The sequence below is a fragment of the Callorhinchus milii genome, unplaced genomic scaffold, assembly GCF_018977255.1.
Source record: "Callorhinchus milii isolate IMCB2004 unplaced genomic scaffold, IMCB_Cmil_1.0 Scaffold3, whole genome shotgun sequence".
Classification (NCBI taxonomy): domain Eukaryota; kingdom Metazoa; phylum Chordata; class Chondrichthyes; order Chimaeriformes; family Callorhinchidae; genus Callorhinchus; species Callorhinchus milii.
The window spans coordinates 56,657,799-56,685,360 of NW_024704744.1; the positions used below are offsets into that span (position 1 = coordinate 56,657,799).

A 27,562-nucleotide genomic window follows, 5' to 3' on the forward strand; every position below is an offset into this window, starting at 1 on the left:
GGTGGTCGGACATTCAGCCTCTCTGCCCCCACACTCTGGAACTCTATTCCGCAATCTTTCCGCCTCATCCCCTCTCCTGCCTCCAAGTCACGTTTAAAGACCTTACTCTTCGAACTGTACTTCGGACATGCTCCCATCCCCATCTCCTGTCCTCTGCCCTCTTGATCCCAACTCCCAACTCAGGTCCAAAACTCCCTGACTGTCCAGCACCCTAGGATGTTTTTCCGACGTGAAGGATGCTACACAGGTGTAATTTGTTGTTGTTGTGTGTGTAACCCATGCCATTTCTGTTATTGTCGCCCATCACTTTGGTGTGTTGATTTGTACAGAAGCATAGGAGAAGCTGTAAAAAAAATTCTATTTAATGTATTATTTATTCATTCTATTTTTCAAGGACATGACAACCTTTATTTATCCCTTTTTTTTCTTCCTTGAGCCAATGTGAGTGGAATGCCAGATGCCACAAATGTCCAGGGTTAGGTGAAGGTGCCAGTTTTTCTCCAGTGCTACTCTTCACAGGTCCATAGGACGTTTTGCATAACAGCAGCTCAACGGTGATTCACCCTCCTATGATCCCCATCAACAATGAAGGGATAACCTGGTGGATGCCAAACTGAGATTAAGTCTTCAACAGAGCTTGGAGAAAACGCTAAATAATTTATTAGTGCAATCTGCTGCCATTCTGCCTCTGTTTACACATTTTCTCCAAGGAGTTTTGGCCCTTGTATCCCAGGAACATTGCTTTCTTGGTGGTCATTGCATTTGAAAGATTATTTAGTACCTTCCTTGCAAGCCATGGTGATTTATTACCCTTACACTGTATTCTATTAGAACTGAAAATCTCTGTTTACAAACCCAGCCTTTCTTCCAAAGGCGATGTCTTATTTCCATATTAATCAAGATGCCACTCTGCCATCCCTTTCTGGGAGAGAAGGTCTAGGTTGGAAATTATCATGTAAAGCAAAGATGTCTGTGGAGTTATAGCTTGCTACAGTGATGAATAAACTACAAAAACATTCTAATTAATGGAGCAGCTATCTACCTGACCCCAGGAAGGACAGAGAGGCAGCTAACTGTCAAGCATTAAGCAGTTCACTAAATAAATGATAATGCAAACAAATGTAATTATTGAAAACATATGCAGATCAGCAAGTATGTTGTTATCAGCAGTTTCACATTGTTGAGGTCTGAACATTTTTCTGAAATGTAAAAAATCATCTGTTGTTTGTAATACATTCAGCGCCTTAGGTCGTCTTCCCGACATGAAAGGCGCTATACAAATGTAATTTTTGTTGTTGCTGTGTGCAAATTGCCTGCTGTGTTTGCATATAAAATACAGTCACTAAATGACATCTCAAAATGTACAATATGAAGGTACAATACAGAATGAAAGTCCAGACTTGATGGACCAAATAGCCTCTTTCTCCACTGTAAATTTCTACGATTCTAAGAACCTAAATTATATTCATAAAAAACAAAACATTGTTTTGTTGTTCATTGGGTATCCTCAACACTGCAGCTCCAAGGTGATCAATGGAGCTACTGGTAAATGTGTTACCTTTGGATGCTCCGCAGAGTCATCCTATAAGTGAAGCAGCAAAATCATAAGAGAGGAGCACATGTTAACAAGTAAACTATTTGAATAGCAACAATTTCTTACTCCTTCGAGAAAGATGGATGGAACCAGGCTAATTCAGTCAATGGATTGACAGATGTGCCAACCTGCTTGGCGAATTGACCTTTCTTCGGTTTCATGGCTGTTTCACTGGCATAATTAACTGAGCCATCGGAGGAGCTATCTTCAGAACTTTAATCTCCATTTCCATGCAGAACCTCCTGCCGTCATTTCTACGAGTTCTGAAAAGAGACAGGAGATACAATAGGATTCCTGAGTCAGGGTTACCCATCGTGCAGCTACCTATCCCCAGGGCACTTGTTTCATTTTAACATTATCGTGCAATTTCTCAATTCTAGGAACATAGAAATTGAACAGACCTGCTCCACCAGTTTTACAATATAATGGTAGATCTTTTAATCTCATTAAAACTCTTACTTCCTAAGTATATTTCACTCTTAAACATCCCAATTGAGTCTGCCTCTTCATCCTTCTGGCAGTGATTCTGATCTGAATGCTATTGGTATGATACCATAGGATTCAGATTAATGCTGGAATTATACTCCATATGTGAGACATTTTATCATGATACGTCACTATAAAATGCAGCTTCTTTTACCACAGTGATCTTGTTGCATTTATTCCAACACCCCTCTGAAATCTTTTCATTTTGTGCCAACCACTATTAATGCTGCATTTATGCTACATATTTGCGTGTGAATTACCATGATCCTGGAAGTGATCTGTGTAGTATATATGAGATTGAGCAAGCACAAATTGCACTGCCACCTGTTTTGAACATCACCTTGATGACTCATTAATAACATGTACAGAACTCCAAAATCAGGTATCTGTTTTTTGAGCCCAATTTAATAACAGGGCAATTTCAGGATAGATACCAGTAGTATTTATATACACAGATGGTAATTAATGACTTAAACAGGTTATCACCAAGGTTGGTTGAGGCCAGGATACTGGATTCAATTAAAAAAAAAAATTTTCTGTAAAAATAAATAGTAAGATGGGTATGTTGGAAAGATGAGATCAAATGGGCAAAAGGGCTTTCTTAATCCAGTTATTAGTTGATTGGTGGATTGCTATCTGGGGGGTAATAATCCCTTCAAATAAATAATAATAAAAAGAATTATTTGGTCTCTCAATCCACAACTGCTGTGCTGCGTTTCACCAACAAAATATACAGTTTATAGTATATTCTGTGAAGCACTTTGAGACGTCTCAGCGACGTGATAAGATGCTATATCAAATGCAAGATTTATTATTATTAATCTGAATCAATCTTGTGATAAAATGTAATGTTGTGATGAAGTGTAGACTGATCAGAAAATTGATATCATGCTTCCCCATCCTCTTATGGTTTCTTGATATTACTCAGTGCTGCATGACTCACAGAACATCATTTGTTAGCAGATGAGGGTTAAGAAGTACTGCTGCTAAATGCACAATATCCCAGCAGATTTTATAGCTAAGCTACTGACACATTCATATCATGACATATTTACATTGTGGAATGTGAAGTGGACCATTTAGGTATTGATTTACTCATTAGTGAATCCAGGGAATCTAAAGTGGTGAAGAACTCAACAGTTACAAATTCAAGGGATTTGGAAACATCAAGTAATTTTATAGTCCCTGTTACATTTCCAGAGTTTCTTTTGCTGCATGAATCATTGCAGTGTTTGGTAATTGAGATAAATGTGAAGATTTCATGGAGTATTGAGTAAATGCAATATAAAAGCACAACACCAATAAACATTTGCATTTATACAGCACCTTTCAAGCAGGGTAGTTTGTTGCAGAGACATTACTGGATGCAGAGCAGGGAAGGTAAAGGAGAAAGGAGGGAAGTGACCATTAGCATGGTCAAAGAGGTAGGTTTTCAGGAGGCTTTTAAAGATGGATAGAGAGGAAGTGGAGACATTTTGGGTGTTCTGGAGGTTAGGCACATACTGGCTGAAGACTCAGCTGTCACTGAATGTGGTGGAAAGCCAAAGAATGCATAGTAAACCTGAGTTTGCCAAGTGTTCGGGAGACTAAGACCAGAGAATATCACAGTGTTAGGTAAGAGTGAGGACATGTAGAGACTAGGAGGTGAGAGTGAAGATTTGCTGGACGTCTTGTAGGCAGTGGAGCCTGGTGAGGATGGTGGTGATGGACAAGCAAACTTTACTGCAGGGAAGGATGGAAGGACCAAACTTTTAATGAGTTTGTAGATCGTTGAGCCTGGGAAGCTATTGAGGAGGGCATTGAAGAAATCCAGGCTGGAGGGAATGAAAGTATAGATAAAAGTTTCAGCAGTATTGAGCATGAGATAGAGATGGATGCCTAATGTGTTGCAACAAGGATCAAGAAAAGTAGTTTTAATCAAAGGCCGGATACAAGCAAGGAAAGAGCTGAGAGCGAATCGAGTGTTAACATTGAATTCAGACCTAGTGAGATATTTGGAGCAAGAGGTAAAAAAGTAAGACCACTAGGATGGTTTTCTTTTTGTCCAGTTTGAGCTGAAGGAAGTTGAGCCTTATCCAGGACTTGATATATGACAGGTAAATGGTCAGAACATCAGAGAACCTGGAATCAAAAATGAAAGGAAAGATATAGATTTAGCTATTCCCAGCGTATATATGGAACATTACACAATGTCACAAGATGATGTAATCAGGAAAGTTTGAAAATATGAGTAAGTACATTAGTAGGTGAGGAAAGGGAGGAGACCAAGGATACTGCCCTGATAACTGTGCAGAGAATGCCACAGGTGACTGTGTGGAGAAGGGAAGCAGTGGGATAGATGGAATTGGAACCAGGAGAGCACGCTGCCACAAAAGATGGATGAGAGAAGAAAGGCGATCAAGGAGGATGAAATTGTTACAGCGTCAAGGACAGTAGAGAGGTCAGAGACACAGAAGCAAGACATTTATCACATACCTGGTAGAGGATTATTATAGATTTGATGACCAGCTGTGAATTGTGCAGCCCACGATGAGGATGGACAAATAATTCTGAAGTGACTGTAATATTAAAAGTCTTACAAGCAGCCTATAAATCCTATTTCCCATCTGGCTGTGTTATTTTTACACTTCTGTTTATTTTCAAAGAATTGCATTTTGCTATTTTCTTTTATTATTTATAATTTGTCTACTGTGAGGCTGAAGAGCCCTCTGATACTGCCCACTATCCATTATGTGCACTGTATTATGTCCCCCACATCCACGCCATGACTGGCACTGCCTACCACCACATCCGCAACATTGCCAGACTCCGCCACTGCCTCACCCCTCAGGCTGCCGAAACCCTCACCCACACATTCGTCAGCTCAAGGCTCGATGATGGAAACTCCCTCCTCATCGGCCTTCCCAACTCTTCCCTTCACAATCTGCAGATCATCCAAAACTCTGCAGCTCGTGTACTCTCACGCACCAGGCTCCGCGACCCCATCACTCTCCCGGCCTCGCCCAACTCCACTGGTTCCCCATCCCCCAGAGGATCAAATTCAAGATCCTTGTCCTCACTTTCAAGGTCATCCATCGCCTTGCCACCTCCTACCTCTCTTCCTGCTAACTCCCTACCAACCTGCCCGCTCCCTCCGTTCAGCCCACTCCGGCCTGCTTCATGTCTCCCACCCGACCTGCCGTACCATCGGTGGCCGAGCTTTCAGCCTCTCTACTCCCATACTCTGGAACTCCATCCCACAGTCCCTTCGCCTCGCTTCCTCCCTTGCCTCCTTCAAAGCCGGTCTCAGGACCCTCCTCTTCGATCATGCCTTCAGTCGCCCTCCCACCTCTCTTCCTTCCCTCACCCCTACCCCACCCCTCCCCCATGCTCGGGTCCTGACCCCTGACTGTCCAGCACCTTGGGACATCCTCCCAACGTGAAAGGGTCATTTTCAATCCATGACTGTTTGTGGGACATTGCTGTGCGCAACACAGACCAATCCAGTCTCTAGGTGTTGAATATTAATAGCTGTTTCTAGTAATTCTGAACCAAGGGAGAGATTGAGGCACTGTATATAAATCTGAATAAATTGAAAGATGAATCATGGGTGGCTTATTAATAAATAATTGCTATTGACATGGAGTTTAGAAACAGTACAAATGTAAGTATTATTATTGTAATAATTGTCAGCAGCACTTAGTTAGTACACTTTTAGATCTAAATAAGGCAGCTCTGAGCTCATTATTGTGAGAGGCTGAGTTCTTGGATTTCTGATGGATTGACATAAGAAACAAGATGTCAAGATGGTGATCCCATTCCCCCTCTCCCAAGATGGGACATACTTGAAAAACATATTCAATGTAAAGGGAACTATGTAATTGCAAGTTTTTGTGGTTGTGTACTGCAAGTGTTGTTTCTTTGGTGGCAAATGTGTTTTTTACCCTCAAAAGCTCTGGTAACTTGCCAGTTCCTCATTCAACAACAACAACAAAATTACAATTGTAAAGCTCATTTCATGTTGGGAAGATGTCCCAAGGCGCTGGACAGACAGAGTTACGGACCCGAGTTGGGGGTCGTGGTCAGGGAGGGTGGAGGCGGGGGGGAAGCAGGGAGATCGAAAGCATGATCGAAGAGGAGAGTCTTGAGATGGGTCTTGAAGGTGGCAAGTGAGGTGGCAAGGTGGAGGGACTGCGGGATGGAGTTCCAAAGGGTGGAGGCAGAGTAGCAGAAGGCCCGCCCGCCAATAGTGGGGCGAGCATGGCAGGGGACGTGAAGCAGGCCAGAGCCTGCTGAGCGAAGGGAGCCAGCAGGATGGTAGGGGTTTAGGGGTCGCAGGGGTAGGGGGAGCAAGACCATGGAGGGAATTGAAGGTGAGGACCAGGATCTTGAACTGTATCCTCTGTGTGATGGGAAGCCAGTGGAGTTGGGAGAGGATGTGGGTGATAGGGTCGCGGAGCCGTAGTGCAGGAGAGGACACGGCTGCAGAGTTCTGGGTGATCTTCAGCCTATGGAGGGAGGAATTGGGGAAGCTGACAAGCAATGAGTTTGCATAATCAAGCTTTGATGTAATGAAGGCATGTATGAGGGTTTCAGCGGCCTGTGGTGTGAAACAGTGTCAGAGCCGGGCGATGTTGCAGAGGTGGGGGAATGCAGATGGTTCAGGTGCAGATGTGGGTTAGAAAAGATAGTTGAGGGTCAAACAAGATGCCAAGGTTCTGGACTGGCTTAGCAAGGTGGAGTGTGCAACCATGGATGGTGATGCTGTCAGTGTCAAAGGTGAGGAGGAGCTGACAGGAGCAAATCAGGAGAGCCTCGGTCTTGTTGACATTCAACTGAAGAAAGTTAGCTCTCATGATGTCCGACAGACGTTCCGTCAGGACATTCAAGACATGACTCTAAATGGCAGAGCTGCATAATGGTTGTGAGTAGTTTACTCTACCTATCGGTTCTGAGTAAATCTACCTGGTGCTCAGTATCCATATCCGTGCACTCTCCTGGGTGAGGTGACTGGATAATAATTGGGAACGAGAACTCTACTGGATTTTTTTTGGTCTCTCTGACTCAGGGATGCTGAGACTTATTGTAGATATCAGCTAGCTCAGTGTAGACCGTTGTTCAAATCTGCCATGTACAGGACAACACCAAGGTCCCTCAAGTGACATGTTTACCCATTGAGTCATCAAGAGGAGTCCAGCTGCATTATTTATTTGAGGGAAAGATTCATGTTACTGTTTTCCCTGTTTGTCCCCTTGGTCTTCCCTGACACTGAGCAAGCAGTGATGAGATGGACATGGGGAAGCCAAGTGGGAGATGTGGTCCCAAACATCTGCCATTGCTGCTCTGATGTACCTGACATAACGTGCACATCAACGTCCTGCAGATAACTTTCCTCCCCAAGGAAAGGTTCGGAATTCATAGAAGCTACTTCCACCATATCGTAGCACATAATGTACTGATGTTTCGGCATACTACAACAGCTCGAACAACACTGTATTTGCATGCAGGGCACATTCTTACTACAATATTAGTGGCTCCTGGCTTCACTGCTTTATCCTCTTGTGAAAAAAGACCACTGACATTTAACTTTTCCGAACACGCCATCTGTCCCACAATCAGTAACAAAGCACTTCAATTGCCATGTCCCCACTCGCTGGAGCTCTATCCCAAATTCCCTTTGCACTGCTCCTTCTCTCACTGTCTTCCTCTTAAAAGTATGATTGATTGTGTCTTTTGTCAACAATCTTAAATTCTCCCTCTCATCCTTCCTGCTCAGTGCTTCTCATTATCTTTGAGAAATGCTTTGAGATGTTTTGAAAGGCTCTAAATGCATGTTGCTGCATGTTGCTGTATGCAATTATATTGAAGAGATTGCTACCAGTACAAAGTATTGTGTAGTACACTTTAAAAACATACATCTCAACTTCCCAATCATTCTTGGAGATACAATATGAAACTTGATCCGTGAAAAACAATTAAAAAGCTTCTCTTGCAGGTAAGCTTTTTTCCTTTCTTCTAAATGAAGTAGTCATCTCTGATCAGATTCCTCTGGAAGCATGCAACAACAACAACAAATTACATTCATAGAGCGCCTTATAATAATAATAATCCTTGCATTTTGCTCTTTTCACGTCTTCTAGACGTCCCAAAGCACTTCACAGAATATACTGTAAAGTGAATTGACTGTATATGTGTGGGCGAACGCGGCAGCCAATTTCCTTGCTTTTACCTCCATCCCCTTAATACCTTTACTTCCCAAGTATATTTCTTTTAAATATCCCAAATGATTCTGCCTCTACAACTTTTAAGGCAGTGCATTTCACATACTTACAGACCTCTGTGTGTAGAAATATAGTAACCTTGTAACACCCTAATATTTCCTTACTCTCATTTGTTATCCAAAACATTATGGTTAATACTACAGGGGAAGAAGTGGAGAGCAGGATATCACTTTGATTAAGAAAATGCATAAGTTGAAATCATGTCAAAAGTAGTGCACTCTTTGGCCATAAAACTCAATGTATGTTCTAAATCACAAACCATTTGTCAAGATAGTCAGTTACCTTTGAATCAGCCACTCAAGGCATTTTTGAGCTGGCTTCAGCATGAAGTAAGGAGATAAACGGGTTAAAAACACCAAGATGCTCTCATCCAGCTGGGCATTGACACTCTTGCTTTGAACGCTGCGCTCTACATCTTTAGAAGCCTGACTGAATAAAGTTGAGTTAAATTCTTCAAATGATGAATCAATTCCAGACAGTTCCTCCAGACCAGTGCATCCTATGAAGAGAGAGTTAAGAGAATATGATGACAAAACTAAAAGAAGATAACTTCACTATGGGCAGCGCTCCCATGAACACATACTATTGGTCCGATTATTTGTGTTTTTGAGTGGGAGGGGGAGGGTTCATCCATTTCACTTGAAGTTTCTTTTTTTAAAATGTGCTTTGAAGGCGAGATATTGAACCTGATAAGTGAGCCGAATTGCTAGCATCAAAGACCCAAGTTGTCTCAGCAATTGTAACATTTTAGCAATGTAACATTCAGTCCAGTTACTGTATCATCATAAAAAGAAAAAAGCACCCTCAGTTGTGCTGCGTTACCAGGGTTGTCGAGAAATGCCTAAAAAAAAAGATAAAATTAGTTTGACATAATTGAGAATTCTTCTTTCCGAAAACTATTTTAATTTCACAAATATACATCTTCTTCACTCCCCATTTGCCAAGACATGACTAGTGTATGTCCTCAACCAACATCCACCTAGGTACATGTTTCATCAGGATCATTGGGTATCATCAGGAGCCACCTGATCCCCCTCCCTTACTTTCTATATGCTTGAGCCATTGAAGACAATCATAGCAAACAAACTACTGCACAGGCTGAGATCAGCTCCCGACTCTGAAGACTGTCAAATAGCTGATGAGGAAACTGGTTTGGGAATGGCAGCTGCTGGAAGGTGTTCATGTGGCGTCTGAGTTTGGGAACACAAGTTTGTATACTACAGACCTGGTATCCACCTTGATTGGTAAGCATAGAGATAGCAAGATGACTTTCTGCACTGAAAAAAACATATTACTCCTGGGTTAGCGGGTCACAGATGTCACTTGCTGTGTATTATTATTATTATTATTACAGCTATGGGCACAGAAAGCCTTGCAATACACAACCTAGCAGCACATGCAGGTTAAATTGTTTATAATCACTTCCCATGCACAATTCCCAGGAAGCAAGGTTGGTGTAAAACTGATAACATAGACATTGGTAAGCTGGGTGTCTCGAGACACGGGAACCCATCACCATGCTTAAGAGCATCCATACCAGACAGAGCTCCACGCATGCCACCAATACATGGAATTCCCGTGTCTAAAATGGAATGTGTACTCTGCTCCGAAGGGAGTCACTCTGTTTACCGAATTCCAGAGGATAAGGCGCATGTTGGAAAGAGCCAAGGCTTGTGGACTTCAGAGTATGCATTTGGGAACTGCTGGAGTTTAACTAACTAAAGCCACATAGCTTGCCATTGAAAGCAAGTTTCCTGCTGCTTGTCCAGTGATGACCACGCTACAGATAGGGCTTGGCTTGCAATTTTAACAGGAATTGAATGGGAAGAATCCCTGCCCGCAGTAATAGAACCTAAAGATAAATAACATCACTAAGAATAAGTCTGAACTCATTACTTTTAGAAATAGAAAAAAAAGTAAATTAATGTAAAACCTGCTTTAACTAAAGTGTATTGATTAAGTCTATTTTTTAAAATCCCTGCCTCAAGTGACCTTCTGCCCCGCCAAGTCCTGCTGATGAGCCAGGCGGCCTGTGCTGTCATTAGCAGTGCCCTGGAGTTCTGTGTATCCGCCTGGCTTGGGAACCAGGCCACTGAGACCTCCAAAGAAGGCTGACTCGATTATGACATTCCACTGTCAGTTTAGCTCCAAGTAAACCCTGTTTACCCCCACATCGGCACCCAATGGAGGGTGGTCACGTGTGGGTCATTTGACATCTGACAAGTGCATGGTGTGTACCAAGAACTCCTGTGAGCTTCTAGGTGAGCAGCATATCTCAGCATGAAATGTGGATGAGCGCTGCCACCATCACCTTGCCCATAGTGCAGACACACACACATGCCTTACCCATTGCGTGATGATGTTGGCTGTATTACGTTATATCCAATACACTCTGTGATATTCAACGAATACATTGCTTAAAAAGACTTTGAACATACAAACCTTCCCAGCTTTGGTGACCAGATTACAAATGAAATCCATGAAGCTCATATCTTTGTAACAATGGTTGATTAAGGTATTCTTTGCCAATGGCACCCCAGGTTTCTATAAAAATAGAAAAAATGCAACAACTTTATTGTTTCATATTTACCACATCAACTAGTAAAGAACTGCTGACCCTCATCCAGAATCTTTTGAATCTTTTGCTTCCAGACAACAGCCTAGATGCCACTGGACGCTGCTTCACCCGAGTTGTATTTCTTGAAACATCTGCAACTATTGACCTAATAAGTGTGTCTAGAACACAGTTGTCTAAAAGATTGTGATTCCCCAAATGGTGAGTTTCCAATCTCGACCAGGCTTTCACAGGGAAGAAATGTGTGTGAAACCTCATATTGTTCTTACAACAGAAGGAAACACAGGAAAGCCAGTTCAGTAACAATGCCTGGAATATTTAATACCTGTATGGGCTCCAGCCAGTGCCATCGATGAGTTGGGTCGCTGAGTTTAAGTAGCTGAATGACTCTCACAAATACTTTAGTCTCATGATAGGGAAGAACACAGCCAATCAAACTGTCCTGATTGTACAAGTGGATGTGGAACCTGGTGAAACAAGTACACGAGTTATTGCCTTGAAGACCAAAATAGTGCAATTATTAGCACTGGGCTTATTGTGATACAGGTGATAACCTTGAGCAATTTCAACGCAACATGCACCACAATCCAAAGATTGTATTGTCATTAATGTATTAATGTATTACTCCAATTAAGAGCATAGGAGGAAAAAGCAGGCATTTTGCCTGTCAAGTCTATTAGATCATAACAGATCTTTTAATCCCATTTCCTTGCTTTTACCTCCATCCCCTTAATACCTTTACTTCCCAAGTATATTTCTTTTAAATATCCCAAATGATTCTGCCTCTACAACTTTTAAGGCAGTGCATTTCACATACTTACAGACCTCTGTGTGTAGAAATATTAACCTTGTAATACCCTAATATTTCCTTGCTCTCATTTGTTATCCAAAACATTATGGTTAATACTACAGGGGAAGAAGTGGAGAGCAGGATATCACTTTGATTAAGAAAATGCATAAGTTGAAATCATGTCAAAAGTAGTGCACTGTTTGGCCATAAAACTCAATGTATGTTCTAAATCACAAACCATTTGTCAAGATAGTCAGTTACCTTTGAATCAGCCACTCAAGGCATTTTTGAGCTGGCTTCAGCATGAAGTAAGGAGATAAACGGGTTAAAAACACCAAGATGCTCTCATCCAGCTGGGCATTGACACTCTTGCTTTGAACGCTGCGCTCTACATCTTTAGAAGCCTGACTGAATAAAGTTGAGTTAAATTCTTCAAATGATGAATCAATTCCAGACAGTTCCTCCAGACCAGTGCATCCTATGAAGAGAGAGTTAAGAGAATATGATGACAAAACTAAAAGAAGATAACTTCACTATGGGCAGCGCTCCCCATGAACACATACTATTGGTCCGATTATTTGTGTTTTTGAGTGGGAGGGGGAGGGTTCATCCATTTCACTTGAAGTTTCTTTTTTTAAAATGTGCTTTGAAGGCGAGATATTGAACCTGATAAGTGAGCCGAATTGCTAGCATCAAAGACCCAAGTTGTCTCAGCAATTGTAACATTTTAGCAATGTAACATTCAGTCCAGTTACTGTATGTCACAGCACACTATTTGAAATCTATACCTCGTCAGTTCTTCCACTGAGGCATCTGTTAACACTATTTTAACAAATCGCGGAGGAATTAATAATAATCCTTACATTTGATACAGCTTCTTTCACTTCAGGACGATGTCCAAAGCACTTCACAGGATATACTGTAAAGTGCTTGGGCTGTGTACTTTGAAACATTGAAAAGGAATGCTGCTATTGAGATCTCTTTGAAATAATAGCAAGTGGACTACAAGTTTAAGATAAATTTCAACTTTAATGAGTGATTAGCATCACTCCCACCCTCGCCTGACTCCACTGGCTCCCCATCCCCCAGAGGATCGAGTTCAAGATCCTCATCCTCACCTTTTAAGGCCATCCATGGCCTTGCCCCCTACCTCTGTGACCTGCTGACTCCCTACCAACCTGCCCGCTCCCTCCGTTCAGCGGACTCCGGTCTGCTCCATGTCTTCCGCCCGACCCGCCCTACCATCGGTGGTCGGGCTTTCAGCCTCTCTGCTCCCACACTCTGGAACTCCATCCCACGGTCCCTTCGCCTCGCTTCCTCCCTTGCCTCCTTCAAGGCTGTTTTCAAGACCCTTCTCTTCGACTGTGCCTTTGGTCGCCCTCCCACCTCTTTGCCTTCGCATCTACAATTGTACTAGCTTTAGATGCTGTGGAAACAATAACTGACACCATAATTGCCAAATTGCTTCCCTATGTACAGAAGGTAACGAATAGTCTATATCTTTTCTGCAATTAAATGAGAATCTTGTAAAACGTACTGATTAGCAATTTATATTAAATCTATAGAACTCAGTTTATTGAACAGCTGTGTGCTGGAGACAGTGTGTCAGAGACAGAGCTTGATTCACAGCTTCTTGATGTAAAATTCTCTTTCAAGTAGTGCCATTGATTGGAACATTGTTTGTGATGTACACAATTTCAGATGCAGAGTTGACTATTTTGTGCCAAATCAAGGTGGTTTGATTTTACTATTTCCAATTCTTTCTGTGTTTCCAGCAGCACATGGTTAGACATCTATTCTCTAGTTCAATCCAACTAACCCGACTTCATATGTTTTAAAAATACTTCAGCGAGTTTGTCAGACATTATTTAGGTATTATTGCACTGAAAGGCAGTGACGAGTGGATAGGGATCAGTACTGGCCCCAAAGCAGTTCTCCCTACATCTATCAGTGATCTTGATTTGGGCATCGATGGAAGTATAGCCACTTTTGCAGGTGGCATTTAGGTTGTAAGCGCATTGAGCTGTGACCAACAGTGCAGAAGTTTGCAAACGGACATTGACAGATTAAAGTGAGCTGGCGGGAATACGGAAGATGAAATTAATTGCAGCCAAATGTGAGGTAATGCATTTTGACTGTAAAAATACCAATGAAAAGTATGTGTTAAATAGTCAATTCCTTGGGACAGAGAGTGAGGGCAGAATGGTTCAAAGCTCGCCCATGATGGTGGAACAGATTGGATGAGTGGGTCATGAAGCAGGCCAGTTAACTGAGCGGATGGAGCTCCAGGGGCAGGAGGTAGCAGAGGGATGAGACTGTGGAGAGAATTGAATTTGAAGACAAAGATCTTCATTTCCATCTGCTGGGTGATGGGAAAATAGGGAAGTGTTGAAAGTACTTGTAAGATCAGGCAAAGAGTAGCGCATTCAGTTTGGGTGCCTCATCATCTGCAAGGATGATGGCATTGGATAGGGTGCAGTGTGGATTCAGAAGGAAGTTTCTTCAGTTTCCAACCTTTAAATGACAAGCAGTGTTCCAGCTTGAATTCTACCACTTAAATATTTGTATTGTGGCAGTGTATTCCTGTGTCGTATGCTCATTCTTTTTACATTTCTAGGGTCTGAAGTCTTCATGGGAAGATTACAGATCGGCAACCTACATGATTATCTGTCAGCTGGCTGTGAAAGTTGTCATGGAAGCCTCTCTTGTAAACACCTTGGCTCAACAAGTCAGCAGGACACTGGCAAAGAAATCATCTCTGACACGGGAAGGACTGAGCTGCCTCGTTATTTTACTGCAGAACCAAAAGCGAGAAAACATCAGTAAAAAGTAAGTAATTCAACTCAGGAAATGCACAGCAGCACCTGAAAGAGAAAGATAGCTTTGAAGGAAAAATAGTGTTTTATTCATAACTTGGACCAATATAAAAATGCGGGCGTGCCTTTTCCACTACTGCAAACCTCTCCCGCTACAAACGCGCCATAAGTGTAGTTTCTGGCCTGTGGGCTACTCGCGCTGTTTACCTGACTTCACTGTGGCGGAGCGACTCCGGACACACATGCGCAGTGCAGCGCAAGCAGCAAATGGGCCACACTCCAAGGCCCCGCAGTTGTGATTGTCTGTGTGAGTCTATGTGAGTGTGTCTGTGTCTCTTCTATATGTGTGTGTCTTTATGTGTGTGTGTGTGTGTGCGTGTCTCTGAGAATGTATCTCTCTCTGTCTGTGAGTGTGTGTCTCTCTGTGTCTGTTTATGTGTGTGTCTCTCTTTGTGTCTCTGAGTGTGTGTGTGTCTGTTTGTGAGTGAATGTACGTGTGGCTCTTCTGTGTCTGAGTGTGCGTGTTAACCTTGTTGACCTGTATCTACGTTTACATAGCAAGCTATTCTTTTCAGCTGATAGATCTCATTGGTGAAGCAGGATAGACCTAAATAAACTTACAGTAAAAATCCAAATTGTAGCAAGAAAATTAAGCAATGCAGCAATGTTGATCGACTGCTAAATAACATCAGAACTTGATTGTTCGCTGGGTCATTCCGTGCAAAATATCACCTGGTAGAAATTTGAAAAATATTTTTTCCTGTTTTTTAATTTTAATAAAACAATTTGTGTGTTTGTTAAAAGTTATATACCTAAGCGCAATCCATATCATTGAAAAATGAAGCGAGAAAAATCTTTTATGCGTGTTTGAAATATTTTTGTGGGTAAAATTCTGCTTTTGTAAACATTTCAACCTATCCAGTTCAATCTATTCATACTGATTTCTGTTACCTCTTAATATTCAAAGATGCATTTAAGGCACTGGGATATTGTTTTATGGTGACATCCTTTTATTTGGAAACTTATTACATTGAAAGTGTTAGCTGAGTCGAATAACTGTTTTATAATAACAGCACAAATTGCATAAATCCATGAGGAACATCAATAATGTTAACTGCTCGACAATAGAAACAAGTTCCATCACTACCTCCCCACAACCTTTGAGTTGAAGTGTGTCGAATGTAAATGTGTTTCGAATGCACAGAAGCCAACTATTTTTCAATAAGCTGTTTCAGTCATGGTTTCTCTACTTGGATGAGCTCTTTATCAGAGTCACTAAATGTTTCATTCCCTGCTGCGCTCAACTGCAGATTTTGACTTGCAGAAATTTGCATGTTCCCAATTGAATTTTATTTACATTCATGTATGATAGTCAGACTTTTTTTAATCCGGCTTGAATCCTCTCACTTTACAAATGCAATTTTGTTGTCGTAATAGTGTCTGGAGCAACTGATAATCACACTGGGTTGTTTATGTATTGTTTCCATTGAGGAGAATATTGTTAGAATTCTAGCTACTGTAGCTACAATCTGTGTTTTTTTTGTGTCTTATGACTTGATACCTAATTGTTCTTTTGTTTTGCAGAACCTTTGCTTATCTCTGCAGTGTCCCTGACCTCTCCACAGTTCTCCAGGACATTGATGCTCAATATAATGTTTCTCCCTTGCTTCATTATTTTCTCCCCAAACTCCTCCACTCTGTCACAGGTACTGGAGTAAATTTGTTTTTATTATGTCTAATCAGCCTTATATTAAATTAATGTTTTTATTAATTATTTTTGCAATCATCCTCCATCCCTGTCACCAAATATGTGCTGTGCGTGTAATTCGGATTGTGTTACAAGATAGTGGTTTGGGTCCATTAAATCAGACTACACATTATAACAGCAAAGTAACAAAATAGCGGTCACCATGTCAGATCACCGTGTCCAAGCTGACATCACTTTCTGTGTGCAATATATTTATTGTGCCACATCCATGCTCCACCTGGGATAAACTGAAGCTGGTTAAAATTGTTCATTGTATGTGTGTACACACGAGAATGGTATGGAAGATGGGATTAGGAGACATGGAAGCTTATTTGGAGTATACATACCAGTAATGTCTACTTGTTCTGAATGGCCTGTTTCTGTTCTGTTCTGTCTATATAATTCTACGGCTTTGTACAAAGCTGGCTGGTTGCTGACAATGTGCTGCACACTGCTATTTTACAAAACAGTGGATTTGTAACCTTCTAAGTTAGACAGCATTGAATAGAAGGGCATTAAGAGGTTCCTCTGTATTATACACCTACCTACCCTGGTAAGTGTGCTTACCGTTTTTTTTTCAGTCTACGTGGCATGCATTGGAGTGTAAGCTAGTATGTGACTTATACATGCACTTTCATCTCCCCAGCTGAAGCGGCTGAAGAACAGGAAGAACATTCCAGTTGTCAAACACGTGTCAAATTGTTGGAAGCTATACTCCAGAGTGTTACCCTGGAGAACAACCTGGGAGAAACGTTAGTCAAGTAAGTATGTTGTGAATCTTCTCAATGATTTCTTTGTATCTCTTGAGATAGCTGTCTTGTGCTGTGAGACAGTGATACTAATAGATTATGTTTGTAACAACAAAGGAAGCACCTATCTGGGAGTAAACTTGTTGATGATGTGTAACTACAGCTGTTAGTCACACAGTACTTCCTATAAGTACTTAGAGTGGCTAATATGTTGGTAGATTTATTATTTGTGAACATCTGTGTTCAGAAATTTACTATGTCTCCCTTTTGTCTTTATGTGAATTTGCTTGCTTGGCATCTGACTTTTTTTTCTATGGTTCAGTGTGCTGATTGATGACTACATTTCCCTGTGGACCACAAATGACAGTAGCTCCGACACCCCATCTGCTTTCAATCAGAAAATCAAGCCCTTGGTCAGGCTTCTTGAAACCAGGTAAGTTGCAATTGCCTCTGCGTGCCATCTATTGAATTGAACCATATTTCTGAAGGACACAATGTATTGTAACATTGTTGCCATTACTATGAATGTTTGTTGCATTCCCAATTGGAATGAGATACGGTGGGCTGGACAGCGGCACCAGTGCCCAGCAGATCTTCCTTCCCACTGGGATGTAGACCAGATGAACAACATCTCCAGGGTGATCCTAAGCATGTTGTGCCAGCTGTCTTGCTTTGGTAAAGCTTGATTACTGGTTGCTTCCCCTCATACTCGCTTATTTGCCTTGGGGAAAGGGGAATGGAAGAGATGGATTTGTATTCTCACAAACCAAAAAAAAAAGCTTTTGAGAAAATCACATTGTGAAATGTTGAAAGTGAAACTTGAGACATAAATAATGTGACTTAAATTGAATCTGTTTCTTCCTCTGTGTCAGAAGACGTAGCTTTCCATTTATGTCTGTTTTCCCTGTTGTAAAGATACTTTATTCTGCATCTTTGAAGGTATCCTAAAGCATATGATGCAGCCCTGGAGGAACGCCTGAGAACTATCATAAGCCCGAGAGAGCAAGATGTCTTTAACCAGTTTGTTTCTCTGTCTTTGAGCAGTGCCAAACATCAGGTAAAATGACATTAGATGCTTGGAACTTCTACTAAGGGTTTATTCGAAGCGCTTTTGAGAAGTATCAACGATTTGACAAGGCACTATATCAAATGCAAGGATTATTATTATCATTATTATCAAACATCAAATGTAAGGATTATTATTATCAAATATCAAATGCAAGGATTGTTATTAATTGCTAGTTTTCTCTCCTCAAAACATGAGGCAAGCTGGAAAGTTCATACGATTGCAACAGATGTTGCAAAAGATCAATAGCAAGCCGAAATAGTGGGGTAATCCTGCCACTGTATAAATCATTGGTGAGACCATACTTGTGTACAGTTCTGTCACCGCAGCACAAAAAGAATATTGGAGAAATTGAGAAGATACAGAGGAGGGCGACCAAAATGATTGAGAGAATGGAGGAACTGAGGTAATGAGGAGCGACTAAGTAAATTGGGCATGTTCAATTTGGAAAAGAAGATTGAGAGGCGACGTGATTGCTGTCTTCAAGATTCTAAAGGGACGAGACAAGGTAGATCATGACAGGCTGCTTGAACTTGTCCAGAATAGTAAAACCAGAGGACACGGCCTGCGATTGAAGGGGGGAAATTCAGAACAAATCTACACAGACATTATTTTAGTGAGTGAATAGTGAACCTGTGGAACAGACTCACAGGGAAACAGTTGAAGCAGGAAGTGTTAATTCTTTCAAACACAGATTAGATAGTTTTCTTTTAGGAAATAACATTATGTAAGTACATAGGTAGTTCGGGAAATATGTGGATGCGACCACCAGGAAGGACCTTGATTTCTTTGTCTAGCATTCCTTATGTACTTATGTTGGGCAGAGCACAGGTTGTACCTGTCTGTACTTGACCTGGAACAAGGGGAGCAAAAGGTAGAAAAAAAAATCATTATTCCAGAATATAACATCTGTTTCCTAGATGAATAGAACAACATTTTTTTTAAAAAAATTGGAGGATGGCAGCTGTAATAGTTTTGCTTTGTTTTAGTTACTCGCAGATTCTGACACTTCGCTGTTGCTGAGTCTGAATCACCCGCAGCCTGCAGTCCGCAACTTTGCTGTACAGCATTTGAAGGAAATTATAGAATCTTCACAGGTAATAGAAAATTTTATAGTACAAAATATTGTGAGCTTCTGTTACACAATTCAACACAAAATGATGACAGAACGGTAACTGCCTGGTACTTATCGCCCACAAAATACTGTCACTGCACTTTATAGTAAATCCTGTCTCCTTTTGAAAACGCATATTGAGTGCCACATTATCCACTTCTCAGGACAAACTGTTCTACACTCTGGGTAAAGTTGCTAATTCTTAAGGTTTATTTATTTATTCCCTTTCAAACTGAGATATATGCACCTTATTATGAGCCTTGACCATATTCTGTACCGGAATTTAGGTTGTCTATACCCTTTAAGCTATTATCTTTAATAGTGGAAAATAACTTCCAGGAAATCTAGTGTAAAGGCTGCATTTCATGGCAAGACTGTTATGGTAGTGCAACCTAACAGGATTTTACTAAGAGAAAACTAAGGGCTGAATGTAGTGTTGGTTTTCTGTTCAAACAGCGATGGAAATAACAAGCCAAAGTTGTTGTATTCTTTGAGATGTTGAAGAACCATTGATAGAGAATGGGAAAATACAAGGAATTTGGTCAGCCTTTTATTTTTATGGGAAATAAGGGTGAATTTTAGGTTTTTATTTTTAAGTTTGTAAACCTTGTCTTGCATTTGTTTGCAGGGGGGCTTTGATGATCTTTTCCTGAAAGACTCTATCTTGCAACGGTTGAAAGATGACACTCCACTCGTGGTCCTGGCCGCTCTGCAGGCTCTGAAGGTGAGATATGATTGTGGTAATTGATTTCATTGGGTAGAAAAATAAGGGTCCCTTCGTCTCCTTTCTCACAATCCTACACAATGCACCATTACTGGGCCGAACAACAGCAACAAAATTACATTTGTATAGAGCCTTTCGTGTCAGGAGGATGTCCCAAGGCCCTGGACAGACAAAGTTTGGAGGGTGGAGGGCAGTGGGGGAAGCAGGGAGATCGAAAGCACGGTTGAAGATGAGAGTCCGAAGGAGGCAAGGGAGGGGACGAGGCGGAGAGACTGCGGGATGCAGTTCCATAGGGTTGGGGCAGAGAGACAGAAGGCACGCCTGCCAATAATGGGACGAGCAAGGGGGGGGCGGATCATGAAGCCGGAGCCCACTGAGTGTAGGGAGTGAGCAGGATGGTAGGGGATTAAGAGGACTCAGAGGTAGGGGGGAGCAAGACCATGGATGGCTTTGAAGGTGAGGACTAGGATCTTGAATTGTATCCTCTATGTGATGGGAAGCCAGTGGAGTCGTGCAAGGATGGTGGTGATAGGGTCACGGAGCCTAGTGCATGAGAGGACACGGGCTGCAGAGTTCTGGCTGATCTGCAGCTTATGGAGGGAGGAGTTGGGGAGGCTGACAAGCAGTGAGTTTGCATAGTCGAGTCTCAATGTAATGAAGGCATGTATGAGGGTTTTGGTGGCCTGCGGTTTAAGAAAATGGCGGAGCCAGGTGGTGTTGCAGAGGTGGGGAAGGCAGACCGGGTGATGGCGCAGATGTGGGGTAGAAAGTATAGTTGAGGGTCAAACAAGACGCCAAGGTTCCGGACTGGCTTAGTAAGGTGGAGTGTATAACCATGGACGGTGATGCTGTCAGCGCCTGAGGTGTGGAGGTGCTGACGGGAGCCAATCAGGAGAGCCTCAGTCTTGTTGACGTTCAACTGAAGAAAATTAGCTCTCATCCAGGACTTGATGTCCGACAGTGGCAGAAAGGAGAATCGTTCTCCAGATCCTTCTGGAGTTGCACTGGGCCTTTACTTACGCTCCCCATTTTATGCCTGCTTTTGATGGCACAGATGAGATTGAAAAGCTGGTCTATTATACCAAACTCCATCTTGATATTCATGAATTCTCAGGTTCAATGTGCTGTCAAGCAATTCGCAAATTCAGCTCAGTGCATTGGCTACATTCAATGGTCCTCAATTTTGTATGAACATAAGAAAGTTGCAACAAGAAAAGGTTGTTCCCCTCCCATTAAAACCATGCCTTCTATAGTTCTTTTACTCACTCTCATCTCCTGGGGGACAGCCTTGAAATTCTACAATTCGCCTATCTCCAATATTCAATTCTGGCAGCAGCTATGATTTCCTATAGTTTTTGAATATAGCAGAATATGAAGCAACACCCTCGTGAATGTGATTCTCCACTACATCATTTAGTATTGTAGTACTGTACATTTGGAAATCTAATTTGGTCTTAAGGTCTTGCCAAATGGTACATTGGTCAGAAAATTTATAATATTGGCAAAATTTTAATATCAGTAGATTCCGCACCCCATTATATTGCCACTTTTCTGACTCTCTTTTGATTTCCTTATGCCATGTGCCTTTCTTCAGCTAAGAGAGGGCTGACGTGCAGCTAATAATTGAATATAAGAAAATGCAGGAGGTTGCTGCCCTGAGGGTTTTATTTACCCAAATGTGAAGTGACTTAACTGCGCCTCCTGCTTCCCACATCCCACAAAGACCATAACAATAACAACAACTTGCATTTATATAGCGCCCTTCATGCCGCACAGCCTAGATCAGGGAATTGGCACAAAGCTGCTTCGCAGCGCTCTGCAGGCCCATTGCTTTGAAACACTCAACTCATCGCATTGGCTGCTTTACTGCCTCAGAAAGGATTGACTTCAGTGAGAGATAAATTCAGTGCCTAGAGAATTACTGCGCTCTGTTGATTTTTTTAAAAAAGCTGAGAGCATGCATTGCAGCTCACTTTAATACCAGGAATGAAGGCAGTAGATCAAGCTTGTGTGAAGGAAACCTATTCAGGGTATATGTGCACCAGTATGATGCACAGGAGTCGACATTTTAAATTATTCAGGAAACTAGAAAGGTCTGTGTTCAGATCTATCCTCCAGCAGAGCTGACAACAAACATATTCACCATCATGTTGTGCTCTGATGCTCTCAGCTTGTCAGGAGTTTGCTTCCCATTCATAAGCTGCACCTGACTTGACCTTTTTTTAATACCTTCTTCACTTTGAGGGATGATTATCAGCAGCTCCCCAAATTATAAATTAAATAACCTCTGAATTCTTTTAACTATCCTTACTGCGACATCCCAGGTAGCCCAGCGGGTAAAAGCGTTTCCCATTGCAGACAAGAAGGATGCATGTTTGAATTGTGGCCTACTGATCTCAGTGTAACAGTGATTCAGCACTACAATTGATCTCAGCTCCCTGAGTTATTGAGTGGAAACTCAGCCAGAGCTCTCAGACCTGAACATGATCCCGAGACCCTGTACCAGAAGGTTGATGTGTCATATAGAACTCATAGGGAGGAACTGTTGAGTTTTATGTGCCATTTTAGTGCTGCCATTTATTATAACAATCGAGAAGATTAAATGGCCTGAAGGCAGAGATTACAGTACTTTGAAGATTTAAGTATCTTGAGTGTTGCAGAGATTTTTTATTTTCTTTAAACAATCCACAAGGACTGCTGCCCTTCAACTCTGGATTGTACCTGTAGAGGACATTTAATTCATTTCAAATTGGGAGGAGAATAAAAAAACTGATAGTCAAATAAATCCTTTTTATTAAGCATTTTCTTTGAAGTATCAAGACCTATTGAATAGTATGGCAGCTATAATCCAATGTCATGTCTTACTGTAAAGCAGTTGTAGTTTAAGCAGCATTTGTGATAATAACTGATTATAATTCTGCCCCTCACACAGGCTTTCTCTGGACCCTTAGGCCAGGAAGATACTGTATCCCATATCTTGTCTCTGTTCCACCAAGTGGACCTTACAGAGAATGACCAATGGTGAGTGTCATCTAACGGACATCAGTTACAATTAACTTGGTAGAAAATACTGAGTTGACTCAGAACTTCAAAGGGTGCCAGATCAAAGTATAGTATAATCTGTGGGTAGATTTATGCACGAGTATTACATATACATGCACTCACATGCTCACAGGAACCACTGTTAAGTCCTGTAGCTCAGTGGTTAGACAGACAGACATTTCGTCTTTATTATTATAAAAGATATAGATTCCCTGAGACATAAAGTCGAAGACTCTCATTTGCATTCTTTATGGCTTTGTCCACCGGTCTACAACCTGAAGAGTTCTGTGAATCTAAATACTCCGATCCCTTTGCTTCTCTGCCTCTATTAGGTTCTGACTATCCAGGGTAGTCGGCTTCTTTATTCTTCGACCAAAGTGAATTATTTCACATTTACTAAATTTACATTTCAATTGAAAGAAGCAACCTTCATCCCATCAAATTAACTGATTCAGAAGCCAGATACAACGGGTTTGTAAAAGGTTTTCTTGGTAACTAACTAACTACTTACTAAGTAATTAACTCCCAACACCTGGGCATCCTGTTCTCGTAACATTTTAACAGCAGATTTGTTGTGAGGCATATTCAAAAGGGACTAGATAAATATCTAAAAAGGAATAAAGTACAGCGATATGGGGGAATTGCAGGTAAATGGGACTGAAAGGATTGCTCTTAAAAAGAGCCAGCACAGACCTGATGAGCCGAATGGCCTTCTCTGCTGTAAATTTCTATGCTTCGTAAATTTCTATGCTGTAAATTTCTATGCAGCCAGAATGTAGAACTGGACTGAAGCACGAGTACATCCTTCAGGAGGAATGGGTGAAAACTATGATTTAATCTTACAGGTTTTATTGGAATCCTTGTGCCCTTGTACCTGCACTATCGCATTGATGTCTTGTGCTGTGTCAGAGTTTTCCAGCCTCCAGAGTTTTCCTGGCAGCAGACAGTGGCAGATGGCTGGCTCCAGCTCTAGTACCACACACAATGAGTTACTGGAGAATGATTTGCTCTGTATAAACTACAGAACTTAATGTGACTCAAAGATGGGAACAGTCAGCCTGTCAAGTTTGTTCTGCCAGTTTATTGGATCATGCCAGTTCATTTAATTTAATTTATGTCCATGCTTTTCCCCATGTCCCTTTTGAACTCTTACTTCCCAAGTGTCTTATCAGTTTGCCTGTTAAACATCCCCAAATAATTTGTATTTATAGCCACCTGGGACAATGAATTATACATTTTCACAACCCTATGTATGAGGAAATATTTTCTAATCTCATGAAATCCTGATTTAAGATGACCATTTCCCATGCCATTATTTCTTCACATTGGCTTCTTCTGAAGTCACTGACTCATGTTAACCCGTGCCCAGAATGTCCCTTGTTCAAGCTCTGGTCTACACCTAGTTAGACAATCGTGGGTGGAGCGGGGGATCTCACAGCCAAGCCTGTCCTAATCCTGTTGCAGCCTGACAGCCATATACAAGGTTATTTCATCCAAAATTGTTTGAGAAGCATTGGGAGTTCTTCTCAAACAATTTGATTCCCCTGCCTGACCATTATAGCAAACCTGCTTCTATCCCGGCTGTTATCAGCTAATCAGTAAAGATCAGAGATCGGATGTGAGACTTTCCAAATTCAAATTGGGCAGTGGCTTTACAAACTGGGCCATCAGTAGAACCATATTTGTGATCTCTCAGAATAGGCTTCAGTGAGTTTGAGACTTATGCCAACGTGCTCAGTGCTGCTAAATCCTTGTATCAAAGTTATGCGAATGTCACTTTTCATTGTCATATTTGTTATTTGGCTTTTTATCTAATTTGTTTTTGATTTTTATTCGCTTAATGGTGTGTGCTGATTTTACAGAATAAACAGCTTGGGCTGGCATTTATCAAATGTGATTTTATAAAGTAATCAGAACTGCAAAACTGCACAGAGAATGCTAAGTTTGGAGAATGGAGGAGTATTCACACATCTGCAAGGGAGTGCGTGTGTAGGTGGTGTGGAACTCTGATCTGGTTTGGATATTCTTAAGCAAGTTGATGGGTTTCTGCTATGTCAGACACCTGGCTAACCAAAAATATATGACAAAAAATTGTAGGTATTACAATACCACCACCCACTGGACAAAAGTGGTGCTGCCTCAATGGCAATCATTTTCTGTATACAGCTGCATAACATCTGCAGAAATGTTTAAATAGTCCTTCCCTCTTCACAACTTCTTAACTTTTCTGCTCTGCAATTGTTCCTAGGTGCTCTGTCCTTGAAGAAGCGATTATGATTTTAAGCACTGGAGGTTTGCTTGATGGGAATGAAGTCCTGACCGGTCAGGTGTTGACGGAACTTTTGCCCTACGTGATTCTGACCAATCCTGACAGACAGTCGGCTGAGCAAAAGATAACTGTCTTCATTGCTAATTCAGGTCTCTGCTCTCTGACCCCACTGCTGCATGGCTGGCCAGAAGGTAAGGGATATATGTATTGGCAAACAGTGACAATGATGTGTACTTTGTGTCGTTCATGATAAGAATTATTTTCAGTTGCTGTATATCAGGTACAATACTGGTGCCAAGCCAGTTCTGTTAAACACCCAAGAGACATCCTCCCAAAGTGAAAAGCACAATGTAAATGTAAATTTGCCATCCGCATACTTACCCGGACCAAATTCCATTCCCACAGCTCACCAGTTCTGCCCAGGCTCCACTGGCTCCCCATCACCGAACGGATCGACTTCAAGATCCTCACATTCATGTTCAAATCCCTTCACTCTCTGGCGCCTCCCTATCTCTCCGACCTCCTAACTCCCCAATCCACCACCCGGTGCCTCAGTTCAACTGGAACCGGCCTCCTGCTCATCCCTCGCACACTCTGCCCCACCATCGGAGGTCGCTTTCAGCCACTACACCCCAAAACTCTGGAACAACTCCCTCAATCCTTCCATCTTGACTCCTCTCTCCCCTTTTTCAAGTCCTGCCTGAAGACCTTCCTCTTCGACCGTGCCTATGGCTACCTTAACTCCACTTAACTCAGAGTCATGCTCCACCACTGTTAAGCGCTCTGAGACGCTATCCTGCATGGAGGGCACAATATAAGTGCAAGTTGTTGTTGTAAATTTGTATTGTACATATCTTATCGTTCTCAGAGGACACCGTTGAACCAAAGGAAATAGTTCCCAATTGTTGTGTTATTAGAGATGTCTGCTTTTAGATAATTTCAGAAATTTCCTTTTCTTTCCAGCACTGAAAGATGCCATTGAATGCTCTAAATCATCACGGCTTGTAGGTGAGGCTAATGAGAAACTGATCCAGATTCTGGTGACTAACATGTGCCAGATGGAGCCCTCTACTAAGACTTGGACAGTAAGTGCGGAGTCTCATTTAATACTGTGGCTGATGTGATGTTTTTTTAAAAAGATACTGATATCCTGTGACAAATGTGAATTCTTATAAAACTAGTAAAATATTGTAAGTTTCTGCTGTGAAATCTAGCCATTATTGCTGATAGTGATCTGAAGCAATACTGAATGGGTGCCTGCAGTGCTGTAGGTTGAAGGTGCAACAGCACCGTTTTCTGGTTGTGTATGATGTCCTAATGTGTCTTAATCCAATACTACCCAATCAACCGGAGTTTGTATTTCTGCTTAACATTACGTTTCTTTACAACTTTAGGTAATCAAACCTGAGGTTACAGGTTACAATCTGTAGTGAGATAGTGGAGTTGTGATTCAGTTTCATGTTTGGTGGGCGGGAAGTGTTATGAAATGGTCTGAGAATGAGGCATTTTGTTTGCTTGGTTTGTAGGTGGAGATTCTTGTACAATTTGCTGAGAAAGAGTCCTCAAATCCCAGACAGAATCTGATCTTCAGTGTACTGAGCTTCGCTCTCGTTCAGGCCTTGGAGAAGCAGCCTGAATCAGGTAGTTTTCAGATTGCTTTGCGAGTGTTTGGCTTCTTGGAGAAAAAACTGAGGAAACTCATCACAAAAAGTGAACATCTGGTAAGACTCTTTCTCTGTGTGTGTCTCTCAGAGAGTGCATTTTTCCATTCTCAATTTAATCTTTTTAATACTAACAGCATTTCAGAACTAAATTCTAACTGTACCTAACTGTTTTAATTTCTTACAAAGTTGTTAGAAGTTCTTTTCATTTTCTCTCAGCTTGAGAATTCAGTGCTCACTGATTCCACTGCTGAGTGTTTGTGTGGCTAAACAGAACATCTGAATTGGGGAGATTGTAGTTTTAGCCCATTTCATCCCCCACCCCACGTCCTTTACAAAGTTGATCTCAAATCTCTAATCTCCATCTCGAAGCACCTCCTAGTTGTTCTCAATATTTTGGGTGCTGAAGGTTTCGGCAGGGATTTAACTGCACCATTTGGTTTTGGGCAGGAGGAGGTTTCTGAAAATAGGTGCCTTGATTCTGATGGAGGGAACACATCGCTGGCACAGCTGCTAACTGAGCTTGTCAAGACTCCACAAGCTGGCAATACAGAACCTGGACTGATTCTCACATTGCTGCTGAAGAACTTCATCGTTGCCTTTGAACCGCCCATATCTCTCCCAAAAGGTAAGCTCTTTAGTACAATAAATTGGCTGATGGCTTTTATA

The 27,562-nt window shown here is 41.7% G+C and overlaps 2 protein-coding genes across 2 annotated transcripts in view; one reads left to right on the plus strand and one right to left on the minus strand.

Annotated features, from left to right (window-relative positions):
- Positions 1–1,751: 1,751 nt before the first annotated feature.
- On the minus strand, positions 1,752–12,658 carry LOC121848540 (HEAT repeat-containing protein 1-like). The gene is made up of 7 exons (XM_042333112.1): positions 12,649–12,658; positions 11,967–12,219; positions 11,241–11,382; positions 10,783–10,884; positions 9,116–9,181; positions 8,623–8,765; positions 1,752–1,857 (listed from the first exon to the last, which is right to left on the minus strand). The coding sequence occupies exons 1-7, from the start codon at positions 12,656–12,658 to the stop codon at positions 1,752–1,754; spliced, it is 822 nt and encodes a 273-aa protein (XP_042189046.1).
- Positions 12,659–13,094: 436 nt separating this feature from the next.
- heatr1 (HEAT repeat containing 1) overlaps positions 13,095–27,562 on the plus strand; it is a gene marked incomplete at its 5' end in the record, with an annotated part of 43,650 nt that continues 29,182 nt past the window's right edge. Inside the window, 13 exons of the mRNA XM_042333113.1 lie at positions 13,095–13,187; positions 14,323–14,534; positions 16,106–16,227; positions 16,915–17,029; positions 17,340–17,450; positions 17,957–18,074; positions 19,073–19,180; positions 19,826–19,921; positions 22,854–22,942; positions 25,212–25,423; positions 26,196–26,317; positions 26,759–26,953; positions 27,344–27,521. Coding sequence (XP_042189047.1) covers positions 13,095–13,187; positions 14,323–14,534; positions 16,106–16,227; positions 16,915–17,029; positions 17,340–17,450; positions 17,957–18,074; positions 19,073–19,180; positions 19,826–19,921; positions 22,854–22,942; positions 25,212–25,423; positions 26,196–26,317; positions 26,759–26,953; positions 27,344–27,521 — 1,771 coding nt within the window. The remainder of the gene's footprint in view (positions 13,188–14,322; positions 14,535–16,105; positions 16,228–16,914; positions 17,030–17,339; positions 17,451–17,956; positions 18,075–19,072; positions 19,181–19,825; positions 19,922–22,853; positions 22,943–25,211; positions 25,424–26,195; positions 26,318–26,758; positions 26,954–27,343; positions 27,522–27,562) is intronic.